We start from the raw sequence: 17,770 nt of genomic DNA, 5'->3' as shown, positions 1-17,770 counted from the left end.
CCGCTCCATGTCTGTGCAGCGTGCTGCACGATGGGGCCCTGATCTCAGTTATGTCCTCTGGATGGTACTGTAAGTGACAGAGTGGGGGGACCAGACAAACATAAGGTATGCGCCTTGTCCCAAGGCAATGGAGAGACGCCAGGCGAGCTTTGGATGGGCTGTATGTCAGCAGAACGTGGCACTAACTGGAGCCTCCTTTCCCATCTGTCAGGAGCCATCACCAGTTCAAGTGCACAGCCCATGTGCCAGAGAAATAAGTGTCCGGGCTGGGTGCCCGGGTAGTGCCGTGAGATGCCAGCAGCCTGGTGCCAGCAGCGGGGCGCTGAGTGGACGCCTCCCAGACACAACACTGCCACTGGGCTAATTACATCTCCTCCCAATAACATCCCTGCCCCTGCCACCACCAGGGGCCCCGGCGCCATCACCTGGCACCTCCTGCTGATGGAGACATTATTAGATCTGATCAGGCACCAGGATATCCCAGCAGGGTGGGAGCTAGTGACCCTGCACTGCCAGCAGCAGCTGCCACGTGGCGCTCATTGCAGAGCAGCGTGGCCTGGTGGGAATCCACCCACCACCTGGAATCCTGAGGTCTCAGGGCTCTGCAGAGCCCAGCCTCATGGCATCCCTTGGGCAATGCACCTGGGGCAGTAGCCCTGGCCTGCCTTCCACAGCCACAGAGGGTGCCAGATAGGACGGGACCAACAAGGTTCTACCACCCGGGGGAATCTGAGCCCTGTGGAGTCTCCTGAGCCCACTGGGGAGGGAGCATCGGTCACTGTGTGCTGGCTCCAGCCTTACTCCAGGGAGAGTGGGGCACAGGAGCAGCCGGGGCTGCGATTGTGCCAAAGGGCTGAGGCCTGGGGACAAGGAATCCCCCCACCTCGGAGGGGCAGGGGGGCCTCCAGGATGGGGAGGGGATGTTGCTGTGAATCCTGGGGCAGCGCCTGGCTGGATTCTCCAGCTGCACAGGTCACAGAGTGCTCACATGGTGGGGGGTTCTTCTCCAGCAGAGCCGACCCCTGGGCTGGAAGGCCCCCCAGTAACTAATGCCAATGGCTAGAGCCATCCGGATGGAGGATCTCCTTCCTTCTGGGGGAAGGAGAAGCCCCAACACAGGAGGGGGGGAAATCGCAGCTGGGGTCTGATCTCGGTGACCCTGGTGTAAATTCAGAGTCAGGGCCACATCCTGCTCTTGGTGACACTGGCGTAAATCCAGAGTGACTGTTGATTTCAGTGGATTTACACAAGTATCCAACTGCAGCCCTAGACGCAGCTCAGAGCCAGCATCCTATCTCCGACAGCACCAGCTGCTGCATAGCCGGGGCAAGAATCCCTGAAAGGGGCAGTTACAAGCCCAGGTCCTAGTCTCTCTCTGCCCAGACAGCTGGCTCCTGGAATGGCCTGGCCTCCTTGCTGGCCATTGTGTGTGGGAGCCGGGGGCGCGGGGGGCAGGAGGAGGACTGCGGGCTGGTTAAAATTGCTGCATTTTGTATCCTGAACAAAGAGCAGCAAGGTGCATTGAGGCCAACCGGGGCTGTAAAAGCAGCCGGCAGTTGCGTCGCTGCATGCTGGGATGGGAGAATGATTTGTCTGAACTTCCTCTCCTAGATTGGAGAGCAAATGATTTAGAAAATCGTAATTGGCGCTGCAGTAAAACAGATTAATGGGAGATTTTAAGCAAGCAGTGTTGCCGTCTTTGTGCGGCACGCGCAGCCCCAGCAGGAGGCCGCTGCTGAATGGTAACGCTCGGGAACAGGAGATCTGGAGCACGCCAGCTGGAGGCCGGGCATGGCTCTGCTGATCCCCTCAGTCCCGACCCACAGGCCCCCTGCTGTCCCGCAAACAAGCCATGGGACTGTGTGTGTGTTGGGGGCAGGTCCTCTGCTGCAACAATCCATGCTCACTCCAGCAAGCAGCTCAGTGAGCGAGCCTGTCAGGGTCCCTGCAGGGTGGGACACCAAGATCTGGCTCTGCAGCCCTGGCGGGTCCGTAATGCAGAAGATCAGGCTTCACAAAGCCCCAGTGACATGGAGGAAAGAGGGGGCCCATCCTCTTTGTGGGGAGCTCTCGCCCCCCTCAGCACATCACCCATTAGCAACTCCAGGGAACCCACAGGGAGAGGGAGAATCCATCGCTTTGCTGGGCGCAGCACAGACAGAGTGAGACAGTTCTGCTCAGAGCGGTGCAGGCCCATTATCCCCTGTTTACAGCTGAGGCCCTTGAGAGAGGCAGGGACTGGCCCAAGGTCATAGAATAGCAGGGTTGGAAGAGACCTCAAGAGGTCATCTAGTCCAACCCCCTGCTCAAAGCAGGACCAATCCCCAATTTTTGCCCCAGATCCCTAAATGGCCCCCTCAAGGATTGAGCTCACAAGCCTGGGTTTAGCAGGCCAGTGCTCAAACCACTGAGCTATCCCATAGGGAGGCTATGGCCGAGCTGGGACTTGAACCCAGATCTCCTGAGCCTGCCCCCTACATGTAGGGCTCTGTGATGGGGCTGCAGGTCTCGGGCCAGCAGGGAGAACAAGAAATCTCCAAAACACCTTGAGTTTTAAGCCTTTTGCATTTCTAGAGTGGCACCAATGGGGGAGGGTGAGGAGGTAGCTTTGGGGCCCTGAAATCGATCCAAGCAGCAGGAAGAGACAGGGGCAAATGTTGGGCCAGGGGCTGGCTGGGCTATCGCAGCCCTGGGCGCCCCACGCACAGCTCTGCCAATGCCCCTCAATCCCAGCCTGCAGTCCTCTGCTCTCCCAGCCCCAGCCCTTACGAGCAGAGACAGACAGCAGTGGTATGCTGGGGACAAACTTCCCTTGGGAGCACGAACTAACTCCTCCGTCTCCTTCGGTGGATGGCCTCAGCCTGGGTTCGAAGGCGGGTCGGGTGGCCCGTTCCCGTGCCTCTGCACAGGGCGCTGTTCGCCCGTGGCTTTCGATCCCTCCTCCTGCCTGACCCACCCGCCGGCTGCTCTCATGGCCCCATCCAGCCGCCTCTCCAAGCACCCAGTTCCAGAGGCATCTTCTCACCGAGAATGGGATTAAATCCTCTCCGTTTAAAGCCGTCTCCCTAAGTGGAGATGATATTGCACCGCAGGCCATTTCTTCTCCATTACTCACCGGGAGGTTGGGTGTCACGGGGGCCTCAGTGCCCACTGGTGATTTACGAGCTGGTGCAGGCACTAAACAAACAGGGAGCGGGGTATGGGGCGAATTTGTCTTCAAAAATCTCTCTCTCCTGGCAGGTTAAGGATGGTAAATGTGATGGGTGATGCCGGCTGCTGGCTCCTGCTCGGGTTGTCCCTCCTCCCTGTCTTTGGGCTGGGTAAGTGACGCCAGGCCGGGCGAGCGCATGCCAAGGGGATTGCCACAGCTCCTGCTGTGCACCAGATGGGGAAGGGGGTTCCTTCCCCAAAGGGGGCGGGGTGGGCTGGGAAAGCCAGTGGGGCCTCAGGGGAAGTGGGGGAAGCTTTGCTGGGATGTCTGGCTTCATGAAGGCCCCCCCAGCCCAGTGCAATGCGGCCCCCTGGCAGGAGCAGCAGTGCAGGAGGATGGGGAGAGGGTTATTGTCCAGCTGCAATAAGTGCTGTGGAGTGGGGCCCCCTCCTGACCCCTCGAAATAGGGAGAGCTGCCCCCCATGCATTGCCAAGGAGCCTCCCCTACACCCCACTGCCCACACACATGGCCCCGGCCCTGCTCTGGCCGGGTGTGTATGTGGGATGGGGGAGGGGACAGGGGCTTGGTCTCTCTGGCAGTTACTGCTAATTGTGTGTGTGTTTGGGGGCCGGGGGAACTGAGACCCCTGACAGCTGGGACCCTGCTACTATGTGCTAGCTTGCACCAAAGAGGCCAACGCACCTGGCCCCAGGTAGCTACTTCCTGGCTGCAGAAGAGCCGGTGCCCTGGGGTGAATGACTTCGTGTTGTACCCACCACCTCCCGAGCCCCCACAGGTTCACTCCACGGTCACAGATCTAGTCCCTGGGAGAGGAAGGCAGCATGGTCTGGGAGTCAGGACTCCCAGTTCTATTCCCAGCCCTGCCACCGATTTCCTCTGTGACCTTGGGCTAGTCACTGACCCCCTCCATGCCTCAGTTTCCCCATCTGTAAAACAAGGACAATGACACTGACCCTGATTTGTAAAACTCTTTGGCCTCACTGCAGATGGTACGTGCCTGACAGAGAGCGCACGACTGTCCTGGCAACACATGGAGCCTACCAGACCCAGCCGGGCGCTAATGCTCACCACCAATGCCCTATGTAGACACCCACCCCTGTAATGTGTGACTCATGACCCGCCAGAACACTCAGCCCATTACTGGGCCCTTATCCCTGCAGCCATTCTGGGGGCTCATCTCCTTCTGTCCATTGTAGAGTCCCGTATCCCTCCACCCGTCATGGGATGGGGGCCTGTTTCCCTTTCCCCACCGAGGAGCCCAGTATCCCTCCGCCTGTTGGAGTGTGGTCAGAACCTGTATCCCTCCGCCTGTTGGAGGTGTCCCCCAGTGGCATTCAGGCAGGTTCTAGCTACAGGTGCAGCACAAGCAAAAGTGTCACAGTGCCCTGCCCAGAGTCTCTCTCTGGGAAGCTCAGTCCTTAGCGGCACAGTCCCCAGTACCGCGCCTTCCCTCCCCAGCCAAAACGTAAACCAACATGGCCATAACACACGTGTGCAAATGCTTACAGCCAACCCAACAGCGACCCCCACTAACAATCTTCAAGGAAGAAAAGGAGGACTTGTGGCACCTTAGAGACTAACCAATTTATCGGAGCATAAGCTTTCGTGAGCTACAGCTCACTTCATCGGATGCATACTGTGGAAACTGCAGAAGACATTAATGTATGTCTTCTGCAGTATGCATCCGATGAAGTGAGCTGTAGCTCACGAAAGCTTATGCTCCGATAAATGGGTTAGTCTCTAAGGTGCCACAAGTCCTCCTTTTCTTTTTGCGAATACAGACTAACACGGCTGCTACTCTGAAACCAATCTTCAGGGAGCGTCTGGAGTGCCCAGGGCAGTTGTCTCGGCCTGTGGGCTGCCCTGGAACACCATCACCGCCGCTGGCAGGAGGTGGCTGGTCCCACTTCTCCTGGGAGTGCCATGGCCTGGGGCTCCGTTGTCCCACCCTGCCATGGTTGTTGCGTGTCTGAGATGCTCTAGGACACAGGGACCGACTCAGTGCTCCTCATCTCCCTCCCTTCTGGGATTTGGAGAAGGTGCCGCCCTTTCCCCCGGCGAATGTCTCTGTCCAGGGGGACAACCCCATCTGACCCCAGCGCTACCTGTTTGTGACACTCCTGCTGCTTAGCACCATTGTTTCCCATCACAGAGACACCCAGCGACCCCAGATTTTTTGTTTGCCTTGTCTGTCTCTGTAGACGTCTGCAAGTCCCCTGTGACTCTTGACATCGGTTTCTAACCGTGCCGGCACTCCAGGTGTCAGTTTCCTGTTGAACAAAATGTCAGCAAGTGACACCCCAGCTTCGCTGGCGGGATGCCGCAGTGCTAAGTAGGGATCAGCCTGGCACTGCAGCCTCTTTCAGTTGATGCTTTATGATGCTGACACAATTTTTAACCAACCCAGTGGATTGAAGATAACGGGGCCTGGGGGTCACCTGTCTAAACCCAGACACCACTGCAAACTGCTTAAACTCACACCCACTGTGCTGCAGCCCACCGTCAGCCATCACAATGTGATACACACTGCGTCTAGCAAAAATAGGTTTGATACGCTCAATACCATGGTCAGCGGGAGTATCTGCCAGTAAGGCTCTCTCAGGGAAGTGAGAATAATTGCCTGGGATTAGTGCAGGCTTTTTTTCCCCCAGACAGCATAAATAAATCTGTACCTATTTTGCTCCAGCGGGGCAGTTTGTCCTGTGTCACCAGCAGGGTTCTTTTTCTTGACTTTTCCTGTATTTTTTAGCTAGGCAATAAGGTCTAACAGCTTCCTGAATGTCGCTGTTCATTTGGGGCCAGTATAAAAAACACCTCTGGCCCTTCGCTTAGATTTTTCTATGTCTAAATGACCTTCATGTGTCCTTTAACATCTTCTTTTGCAACAGTTCAGGAATCCCCACCCTGCTGCTTTGAAAAAAAATTCCCATCTCCTCCAGAGAGTTCCTCCCTGGGTTGGTGCGAGCATAATTGGCCTGATGGAGGGCTGTTCTGAATCAGAGCGCTGAGGGGAGGCAGAGTGAATCTAAGAGTCCAAATTATGTTCTGTCAACCAGCTGGGGTACAGTATAAGTCAATGACATGGGGAATAATCCCAACTAAATCAAAAGTAGTTGTTTTAGCAGGAACTATTTAGGTTTACACCATAAATTACTGTAAACTCTTCCTCTGCTCTATTATCTGCTAGTATCTTCATTAAATTCACTTTATAGGTAACAATGAACATTTATGGAATGACAGAATTTGGAATTAGAAGATACCATGCACTAGAACAGAAACCCCACCGGTGTTCGCTCCCTTTTCAGTTCCTCAGCATTCAGCCTCTGCAAGCCCGGAGTTCGGAGGAAGAGTTCTGAGGCCAGTTAGTTCTCTCTTGTGCAATCTTTGGTTGCTGTTTGGAATTCCAACTGCAAGAAAGACAGCTGTTCCTCGATGCCATGTGTTGGCTTCTTGACTGATCAGTCCCTTGGCTCCTTTCTGGCTTACAGTCCCTTTGCTCTCTGAGAATTTCTCTGTTCCTGTCACTGCCCTTTGGATACCTTCCGACGCTCACCAGAAGTTGTGAAACAGTGCTTCCTGTTTTCTTATCTTCACTCCAGCTCACTTCCTCCTTATTTCCTAAGTCTATTCCCCTTTAATTACAGTTTATCTTTTATTACATCTTATTTCCCTCCCATTTCATTCTTGCTCAACTTTTCTCACCATTTGCTAACAATGTTTGTCTGATGATTTCTTAGAGATTCTTCTGTAAGTTTGGCCCTTGTTTATCTGCACTCTTCTTCCTTTAACTTTCCTTTTTTTCCTGTTCTACCTCTGCCTTGTCTCTTACTGTCCCTTCTGTGGCTAGCCCTGCTATTCCCCAGGCTCGGTCTTTCCTCTCCCTCCTGAACAGGACTTTCTCCCTTTCAGCTCTGTTCCTGGCGCCCCTCCGACGACACGACTGGGCCCTAGCCACTTGCTGCATCCCTTCTTTTCTGGTGCCGACTGCTGCCCCACTGGCGACTGGCCTCTCTGCCCCCCAGCACTGGGCAGCCTCCCTCTCACTCCCCCAGCTGTTTCTGCCACTGCCTATTTCACCTGCTTGCAGCAGGGCTTCAGGAGGAGGGCAGGAGCCACCGTCTGCTCTCACTCGCTGTTTTTTCCCCTTTTCCTCTCCCGGGCTGGAGCTCACCCTGCTTCAACTGTCCTGAGACACCATCTGGAGTTCCTGGGACTCCCCACGAGCAGCTGTCCCGGGCTTCCCTCTTGAACAAAAATACTGTGAGCCCCACGAGGCTGCCTCCTAACCACCAGCCTGCGCTGCTCCCTTTGCTGTTTGGGCCCAGCAGCCTCCAGTCCAGGTGGGGCGTTACGCTAGGGGCTGGGAATATGCTGGCCCAGCCACCCTGTGCAAATACCAGCCATCACTCCCAGGCAGGAGCCTGGCAGTCCCAGCTCACCGTTTGTGGGAGGCTGGAGAGGTGTTTTTTAATCAGATCGACATGTACACTGTCTAGCTCTGGACTCAGCTGCAGCGCCCTTTTGACAAAAGCCTCCGTAATCAGCAGCTCTCTCCCGGGTTTGTATTCAACGTGCAAACCCTGTCCCTGGAGCTGAACAACTGATCTCCGTATGCTCAGGGGAGCCCGGGGGCGTTTGCCAGTCCACCTTGGCCATCGCTGTAAGCGGTTTACGGTCAGTTTCAGCTAGCGCTGGCCTCCCATCAATAGAGTCATGAAACTTTTTATGCCCAGGGACTCAGGCCAAAGCCGCCTTCTCTATCTGAGCACATTGATACTCAGGTTTTGTTAGCGACTGTGTCAGGGTTCCTTCCCCGCTCTGAACTCTGAGGTACAGTTGTGGGGACCCACATGAAAGACCCCCTAAGCTTATTCTTACCAGCTTAGGTTAAAACTTCCCCAAGGCACAGATTTCTTTCTTGCCTTGGGATCACTGCCACCACCAAGTGATTTAACAAACAATCAGGGAAAGGACCACCTGGAGTCCTATTCCCCCCAAAATATTTCCCCAAGCCTACACCCCCTTTCCTGGGGAAGGCTTGAGCATATATCCTCACCAATTGGTTACAAATGGACGACAGACCCAAATCCCTGGGTCTTAGAACAATGGAAAAATCAGTCAGGTTCTTAAAAAAAAAGGATTTTATTTAAAGAGAAAAAGGTAAAAGAATCACCTCTGTAAACTTAGGCTGGTAGTTAGCGTTACAGAGTATCAGAAAATTCAAAGAGCACAGAGGAACCCCCTCTAGCCTTAGTTTCAAAGTTACAACAAAACAGGGATAAACCTTCCTCTAGCAAAGGGAAAATTCACAAGTTGAGAAAACAAAGATAAACTCAAATACCTTGCCTGGCTGTTACTTACAAGTCTAAAATAGGAGAGATTTGTTCAGGAAGATTTGGAGAACATGGATTGATGTCCGGTCCAGTCCCTCTTAGTCCCAAGAGCCAACGGCCACAGAAACAAAGAACCCAAAACAAAATCTCTGCCCCCCCCCACCAGATTTGAAAGTATCTTTTGTCCCCATTGGTTCCTTTGGTCAGGTGCCAACCAGGTTACTTGAGCTTCTTAACCCCTTACAGGTAAGGAGGAATTTAGGCTACCCCTGTGGTTATGACACGATGTGACGCAGAAGCCGATTGTCTCCTGTTGGGACCGTGCTGCTGTAAGAGGGATGTGCCAGGCCCCCCGTTGGTGCTTATTGTCCGTCATCGAACCTCAGAACTGGGGCCTCCGTCAGCTTCTCAGACTCCAAGATTTGCATCCCTTGTCCTTTGGACATGCTCACAGATTGCTGGTTCGGACAGCTAGGTGGGGCACATTTTCTCTCCACAGTTCCCCTGCCTTGTCGTTTGGGGCAAGCATACAGGGGATGGCCTTGGCCTTCCTGTGACCTGCCCGTCCCCTCTGCTGGGTGAAGGTCTCTTACACGGACTTTACGTTTTCATTTATTCAGCTTTAGCCCAGCAGCTCTGGCTCTTCCTAGAGCTGCCTGCAGCCTCTGGTCACTCTGCTGTTCCTCCCAGGATGTGCTTTTATATTTACAGCTCTGCCCGGAAGCAGGAGTTTGCCGAGCAAGCCACAGAACATGAGGCCGGGGCCGCTGGGAACCACACCCTGCCCTTCCTCCCTTTCCTGGGGGTGAGACCCTCTCTGCTCCCGACCGCCTCAGCCACCATCCTCTTTCACTCCGTAACTTCTCAAACAACCGATGTGTGCGTGGCTGCTCTGGAAAGACATTCCCAAGGTTCGCGCCTGTGGATGGCCCCACACGCAGAGGACTTCGGGAGAGAATCAGTATTAACGATCCCTCATAAAAAATAGCAAAGAATAAACTGCTAATGATCAGTAACAAATCGCCCACAATAATTAGCCAATAACAATGCATTAACAGGCAGCAATGGTTCTTAGGGTTCAGAACAATCGCTGGCTTCTGTCGGGGCTCGTGCTGGGGACAGTAAAACCAGACTCAGCTTTAGTATCCAAGTTGCAGAATTAGACACTAAATAACTGGTAACAGCTGCAGGTCTGGAGTGGAGACCCTGGTTCTGCTCCTTGCTGACTAGCGGGGGAGGATGCAGTGGCTGATATGCAGGCATTGCAAGGGGTACTTCCCCGCCCCCCCAGGTCATTAGCACCGCTCCAGGCCTAGGCACCCATATGTTCCTCTCCCTTCCAGGATCTCCTTTCCCAGCAGTCCACAGAGGGGCGTTACTGTTCCCTAAGATCAGTCTCATTGCCCAGCCATGTGGGGCCTTGCTTGATGGCTACCATTTGCTCTGAAGGCTCTGCCAGGCTGGGGGGCTCCACCTGTCCTGACACAGGGAGATCTTTGCCTGCTGACAAGAGTCGGCTCAGAGCCGCCTGCCGCCGAGCTGCACCGGAATTGATTTGTCCCCGGCGGTCTGGCGTCTGCAGTGTCCAAGAGCAGAGGGGTTTGGCACAGCTGACTGGACGCAGCCGTGACTTAGAATCATAGAATATCAGGGTTGGAAGGGACCTCAGGAGGTCATCTAGTCCAACCCCCTGCTTAAAGCAGGACCAATCCCCAACAATCCCCAACTTCACCTGGGGCAGCGGAGATGTGGGGTCCACATGCACCATTGTGCACCCTCGTGTGCCTAGTGCAAGGACCCCGGGAGCTCCTGGTACACACAACCGCTCCCCTTGCCCTTCTGACTGGAGTCAGCTGGAAAGCCCCCAGCCAGCAGAGTGCACTGAGCATCCTAATGAGGGTGCCCCCAGCACCCTATCAGCCCCTGTGGCAGGTTACATGTTTACACCATTTTGACTCCCTCAATGCAGGGAAATAATGCAGCTGGCAAAGTAGGTTTGAGTCTGAACACTTCAGAGTGATTGCAGGTCTCATGGGGCAGAGACTGTGGGGCAGGAGGGGCTGTGCACCAAGTGTGGGCACAGGGCAAGGAGCGGGACAAGGAGGCAAGAGGAAAAGTAGCAAAAGAAAAGCCATCCCCAGTTCGCGTTCTCCCTGGCGGCCCCAGAATCCTCCCCGGGCGAATCTTTAAACCCTTGATCCCGTTCTCTCCCTGTCGCCGAGCCCGTCAGCCGGGATCGGGTCAGCGAATGCCCTGCGCTAGCAGCTCCTCACAGCTTGAGCCCTCACCTGGCCAGGATTAGCCGCCCGCTCGGCATGCGTCAGGGGCTCCCCCTCGGGGATTATTTGTGGCTCTGCTGCGGCTGCTGCTGAATGGGCATTTACCCAGAGGCCAAGGACAGTGCAGGGAGCCGTAAAGTGCAGGCTTCAGCCCTGCCCATCCCACCCCTCGCCTGGGTGCCTGCCCGGCATAGGGTGGGTTCCTTCGGGTCCGGTGCTGCCCCTGGCCAGCTGCTGGAGATAACACCCCTGCACTGCCCCAACTAGGGCCAGCCATGGTGCGGGGATCTCTCTGGGGGTGGGGTTCCAGGCCCTGCCCTGGACCTGCCCAGGTTTAAAGCCAGCGCCCCCCGTCACCTGAACACCTCGCGCCGTGCTGCGGCCAGGACTCTGCTCTCGGGACGTGACTCAGGAGCCTCCGGCTGCCCCAGGACATGCTCGGGGCACACACGGTGCCATCAGCGCCGTCGGCCCAGCCCTGGGGAGACACGGTTCCTGCCCTGCCCAGCTCACCGCCTCGGACAACGAGACACTTCACCCCAGGGCAGGGGCCGCCGGAGTCAAACCCGGCCGGGACTGGTTTTATACGCACTTGCTACTGGCAGCTCTCCACCACCTGCCCCTCTGCCCGGCCAAGTTCCTTGAAAGGGTGAGGGGAGCAGCGGGCCCTATGAAGAGCTGTGAAGGAGAGGTGGGCAGGGGCACCGGGGTCGGGGCACGTGGAGGTGGTGGTGGAAGAAGTTGGTCGACACCTTGAGGCAGCAATGAGGGTGGGTTGGCAGCGCAGGGCTGTCAAGGGGAGGTTGAGATGCTTGACCGGGCTGCTGTAGGGGGAGCGATGCTCAGGGGAGGTGACGCAGGGGTCGGGGAAGCCAGCGAGGAGGGGGCGGTGACTGAGGCCAGAGGAGATGGTGAGGGGCCTGTGGGGAGTTCTAACCGGGTGCATAGAAAGATAAAGTCTGAGCTTCGAAACATTCTGGGGGCAGCAGCAGTGAGGGTGGGGACTATGGGGTGAGTCTAAAGCATGGTCCTTGCTGTGGGGCTCTGCTCATCATGCAAATTGCCTACACGCTGCGGCCGGCTGTGCATTCACTGGCATCGGGGCTTTTAACCTAGTCACCTGGGGCATCTTCCCAGCTCCCTGCTACCAAAACCAGATCCTCTGGCTCCTCAGTCTGCTTTGTAATCATAGGGTTGCTCAGGATCGTGGGGCTGAGACCCATCAAACTCATTCCACCCTCCAGGCCAGGAGTGAGCCCTTAGCATGTAACACCTGACCTGGGGCTGGATTCGAACCTGTGACCCAAAGGTGAAAGGCTCTGTGTTCCATCCTCTAGGTTCCCAGAGCAACTCTCAGGTGGCGGAACAGGAGCATAGGAAGAGACTGAAATGGAATATGAATAAAACATCCCCCCGCCTCCCCCGTGGCCTGCGCTGTGAAAACCCATCCCCACACTCCCTGGTGCAGAGAGCAGAGCGATGTAATGAGGGGGGGCAGCGCATTTATAGGATTGCAAAGCAGGGTCACTGGGTATTAAGCTAAGTAGAGAGCGGCCGTAATGAGGAGCATTAATTATTACCGTACGTCTCCTGCGTCAGAGTTGTCAGGAGAGCAGAGCATATTAGCCTGTGCATTCGCAAGAGCCATTTCACCAGGAGGAGAACTAGAGATTTGCAGTCCTGGAGCCCCATCCTTGTGCTGCCTGGCGGTGGATTAGCTGGGTGAGAAGGACTTTATCACTGTGAGGGCTGGAGGTGGTCTGGGAATGACTTTCCTGCCGGGCACTCTGTATGTAGGCAGGAGCAGATTTCTGGCTGGTAGAAGGGGGTACAATTCTAGCCCAGGCAATAGCATGGTACTGCTTATGCTGGCAGGAATTGGGCACCTCCTCATGTGGTGGCCTGGTGACTTTGTGGGGCTGGCTGTTATTCCATGGCCCATAGAGTACAGCACAGAAATTAATTATCTCATGCCCGGTTTACAGAGTCACACGTGCCTTGCCCAAGGTTGAAGCTAGTGTCAGAAGTGGGATTAGAACGCAGGAGTTCCCGGCACCCAGGCCTGTGCTCAGATGACTCCGCTCACCCTTCTCCTATGCATGTGTGACGAAGTGGGACTGTTCTTAATGTTTCCTCTGAATAGTGTGGGGGTGCCTCAGTTTCCCCTAGGCAGTTCTTAAGTATCTAGGGGGTGGAGTAAGGGTGTATGATCATTGCAGAGCCCTAGAGGGCAGGTGTGTGCAGGAGTCTGGACACAGAGAATGGCCGACACCCTGTTTCCTGGCAACTGATGGCCTGGGCCCTTCCTCCCTGCAAGGTGAGAGCTGAAGGGTTGGAGAACAAAGGAATCAGGTGACCACCTGGCCCGGGAAAGGAACAAAGCCCAGAGGAGGAGGGGCTGGAGGGGGTTTTCAGTTTGGGGCTGGCTGGGACATGGAGTGAAGTGCAGACGTGGTTGTCTGGCTCACTGCCCCCCAGAATGGACCCAGCTGAGGGGTCCCGTTCTCTGCACCTGCAAGCTCTGTTTTAGACCATGTTCCTGTCGTCTAATAAACCTTCTGTTTTACTGGCTGGCTGAGAGTCACGTCTGACTGCGAAGTTGGGGTGCAGGACCCTCTGGCTTCCCCAGGAGCACCGCCTGAGCGGACTCGCTGTGGGAAGCGCACGGAGAGGCAGAGGATGCTGAATGCTCCGAGGTCAGACCCAGGAAGGTGGAAGCTGTGTGAGCTGTGTGTCCTGAAGACAGGCTGCTCACAGAAAGGCGACTACCCCAGAGTCCTGACTGACTTCATGGGGAGCAGTTCCAGAGCATCGCCCAGGAACTCCGTGACAACTGGTGGCAGCGGTGGGATGTACTGCACCCCGTGGATGGCGCTTCCTGCAGTAAGTGACTGGGGAGCAGTAACACGAAGGGGGATTGCCGAGGACCAGGCGTGCTGAAGGCTCAGAGAGGAGCGGTTTCGGGGGGCGGTTAACCCCTGGGAGTGTGTGACCAGCGAGAAGGACTGTGCAGTAATGGGGTCCCCCTGGGAACTGCAGTGAGCAGTCTCAGGGGCGGAGGAGTCTGCAGCTCGACCCTGGCAAAGAGGTGGTGACCTCGAGAAGGGCTGGCACACTAGGGGTTCTCCCTGGAAATCGTGGGGAGCTGAGAACACACGGGCCTGTGAGTCCACAAGAACTTGGGAGGAGCGGAGTGATGGCCTGTCACCATCTCCTTAAGAAGGACGTTGTCACCCTGTGCAAAAAGAGAGGGTTGAGCGTTGGAAAGTTCACCAAAGCAGAGTTAATCGTGCAGCTGGAGGAGGATGACCGCTCTAAGGAACAGATTCCTGACCCCAACTGGGGCTATAGCAGGATCTGGGAGCAGCTGGAGCAGGAGCCAGGCATCGCCAAGACTCCTGTCCCCGACCAGACGGGGGTCTTCACGATCGGGTTCCCCATCGGGGGATCGAGACGGACGGGATTGGAGCTGAGTCCGAGAGAGCAAGAGGACCGTGGGAGACAGCGAGAGCCCGAGAAAGAGCTGCAGAAGCAGCAGCAGCATGAACTGGCGGTGGGGGAGCGGAGAGGCCTAGGGGACCTCCCCGGGGTGAGTGGGGATAGATCCCGGGGGGCCAGTTCCGCAGGGAACCTTGAAACTAAATTGCTGCCCCTGGTTAAGGAGGGGGGGTGTGTGGATGCCCACCTCACTGCCTTTGAGCAGGCTGGCGATTTGAACCAGGGGGACCCTGTGGAAAAGCCCCGGTGTCTAGCTCCCTTGCTGGGTCCCAAGGCCATAGACTCCGTCAGCCAGATGGTTGGGGATGTGGACAGGCTCCCACTCCTGACCCCAACCTATATGTCTGTGTGGAGTTTCCTGGGGCCAGGCCTCTCGGACCTCCAGTGGGAGCGGAAGGTGATGGTCAATGGGGAGACATTCTTGGGGTGGCCAAAGGGCATGGGCTGCATAAACCTTCCCACATGCGGCCTGCGAGTGCTATCGACCACCCCTGACCTAAGGGAGGGGGCAAAACTGGAAGGGCCTGGTGTAACTCCTACCAAGGAATGGGAGAGATGCTGGGGCATCCATGGGAAAGTTGGTGGCTTCGAACTTCCCCAGGTCACCAGCTAAAGTGACCCCGCTCAGTTCGATCTCGAAGGGGGGAGAGATGTGACGAAGTGGGACTGTTCTTAATGTTTCCTCTGAATAGTGTGGGGGTGCCTCAGTTTCCCCTAGGCAGTTCTTAAGTATCTAGGGGGTGGAGTAACGGTGTATGATCATTGCAGAGCCCTAGAGGGCAGGTGTGTGCAGGAGTCTGGACACAGAGAATGGCCGACACCCTGTTTCCTGGCAACTGATGGCCTGGGCCCTTCCCCCCTGCAAGGTGAGAGCTGAAGGGTTGGAGAACAAAGGAATCAGGTGACCACCTGGCCCGGGAAAGGAACAAAGCCCAGAGGAGGAGGGGCTGGAGGGGGTTTTCAGTTTGGGGCTGGCTGGGACATGGAGTGAAGTGCAGACGTGGTTGTCTGGCTCACTGCCCCCCAGAATGGACCCAGCTGAGGGGTCCCGTTCTCTGCACCTGCAAGCTCTGTTTTAGACCATGTTCCTGTCGTCTAATAAACCTTCTGTTTTACTGGCTGGCTGAGAGTCACGTCTGACTGCGAAGTTGGGGTGCAGGACCCTCTGGCTTCCCCAGGAGCACCGCCTGAGCGGACTCGCTGTGGGAAGCGCACGGAGAGGCAGAGGATGCTGAATGCTCCGAGGTCAGACCCAGGAAGGTGGAAGCTGTGTGAGCTGTGTGTCCTGAAGACAGTCTGCTCACAGAAAGGCGTGTCACGGAGTCCCTGGGCGATGCTCTGGAACTGCTCCCCATGAAGCCAGTCAGGACTCTGGGGCAGTCGCCTTTCTGTGAGCAGCCTGTCTTCAGGACACGCAGCTCACCCAGCTTCCACCTTCCTGGGTCTGACCTCGGAGCATTCAGCATCCTCTGCCCCTCCGTGCGCTTCCCACAGCGAGTCCGCTCAGGCGGGGCTCCTGGGGAAGCCAGAGGGTCCTGCACCCCAACTTCGCAGTCAGACGTGACTCTCAGCCAGCCAGTAAAACAGAAGGTTTATTAGACGACAGGAACATGGTCTAACACAGAGCTTGCAGGTGCAGAGAACGGGACCCCTCAGCTGGGTCCATTTTGGGGGGCAGTGAGCCAGACAACCACGTCTGCACTTCACTCCATGTCCCAGCCAGCCCCAAACTGAAACTCCCTCCAGCCCCTCCTCCTCTGGGCTTTGTTCCTTTCCCGGGCCAGGTGGTCACCTGATTCCTTTGTTCTCCAACCCTTTAGCTCTCACCTTGCAGGGGGGGAAGGGCCCAGGCCATCAGTTGCCAGGAAACAGGGTGTCGGCCATTCTCTGTGTCCAGACTCCTGCACACACATGCCCTCTAGGGCTCTGCAATGATCATACACCCTTACTCCACCCCCTAGATACTTAAGAACTGCCTGGGGGAAACTGAGGCACCCCCACACTATTCAGAGGAAACATTAAGAACAGTCCCACTTTGTCACATCTCTCCCCCCTTCGAGATCGAACTGAGCGGGGTCACTTTAGCCGGTGACCTGGGGAAGTTCGAAGCCACCAACATTCCCATGGATGCCCCAGCATCTCTCCCATTCCTTGGTAGGAGTTACACCAGGCCCTTCCAGTTTCACGCCCTCCCTTAGGTCAGGGGTGGTCGATAGCACTCGCAGGCCGCATGTGGGAAGGTTTATGCAGCCCATGCCCTTTGGCCACCCCAAGAATGTCTCCCCATTGACCATCACCTTCTGCTCCCACTGGAGGTCCGGGGGGCCTGGCCCCAGGAAACTCCACACAGACATATAGGTTGGGGTCAGGAGTGGGAGCCTGTCCACATCCCCAACCATCTGGCTGACGGAGTCTAAGGCCTTGGGACCCAGCAAGGGAGCTAGACACCGGGGCTTTTCCGCAGGGTCCCCTTGGTTCAAATCGCCAGCCTGCTCAAAGGCAGTGAGGTGGGCATCCAAACCCCCCCCCTTAACCAGGGGCAGCAATTTAGTCTCGAGGTTCCCTGCGGAACTGGCCCCCCGGGGTCTATCCCCACTCACCCCTGAGGGGTCCCCTAGGCCTCTCCGCTCCCCCACCGCCAGTTCATGCTGCTGCTGCTTCTGCAGCTTTTTCTCGGGCTCTCGCTGTCTCCCACGGTCCTCTTGCTCTCTCAGACTCAGCTCCAATCCCGTCCGTCTCGATCCCCCGATGGGGAACCCGATCGTGAAGACCCTCGTCTGGTCGGGGACAGGAGTCTTGGCGATGCCTGGCTCCCGCTTCAGCTGCTCCCAGATCCTGCTATAGCCCCAGTTGGGGTCAGGAATCTGTTCCTTAGAGCGGTCATCCTCCTCCAGCTGCACGATTAACTCTGCTTTGGTGAACTTTCCAACGCTCAACCCTCTCTTTTTGCACAGGGTTACAATGTCCTTCTTAAGGAGACGGTGACAGGCCATCACTCCGCTCCTCCCAAGTTGTTGTGGACTCACAGGCCCGTGTGTTCTCAGCTCCCCACGGTTTCAGGGAGAACCCCTAGTGTGCCAGCCCTTCTCGAGGTCACCACCTCTTTGCCAGGGTCGAGCTGCAGACTCCTCCGCCCCTTGGACTGCTTGCTGCAATCCCCAGGGGAACCCTGCTACTGCACAGTCCTTCTCGCTGGTCACACACTCCCAGGGGTTAACCGCCCCCCGAAACCGCTCCTCTCTGAGCCTTCAGCAGGCCTAGTCCTCGGCAATCCCCCTTCGTGTTACTGCTCCCCAGTCACTTACTGCAGGAAGCGCCATCCACGGGGTGCAGTACATCCCACCGCTGCCACCAGTTGTCACGGAGTCCCTGGGCGATGCTCTGGAACTGCTCCCCATGAAGCCAGTCAGGACTCTGGGGCAGTCGCCTTTCTGTGAGCAGCCTGTCTTCAGGACACGCAGCTCACCCAGCTTCCACCTTCCTGGGT

The 17,770-nt window shown here is 56.5% G+C and overlaps 1 protein-coding gene across 2 annotated transcripts in view; it reads left to right on the top strand.

Moving 5' to 3' along the window:
• NCAN (neurocan) overlaps positions 1-17,770 on the top strand; it is a 90,563-nt gene that overhangs the window by 19,973 nt on the left and 52,820 nt on the right. For both annotated transcript variants that reach the window (XM_075123209.1, XM_048830684.2), the window contains exon 2: positions 3,241-3,320. In XM_075123209.1, coding sequence (XP_074979310.1) covers positions 3,248-3,320 — 73 coding nt within the window. In that variant the 5' untranslated portion in view covers positions 3,241-3,247. The remainder of the gene's footprint in view (positions 1-3,240; positions 3,321-17,770) is intronic.

Source organism: Caretta caretta, chromosome 25 (genome assembly GCF_965140235.1).
Source record: "Caretta caretta isolate rCarCar2 chromosome 25, rCarCar1.hap1, whole genome shotgun sequence".
Taxonomy (NCBI): Eukaryota; Metazoa; Chordata; order Testudines; family Cheloniidae; genus Caretta; species Caretta caretta.
This window is presented reverse-complemented; position numbering and strand designations above follow the sequence as displayed.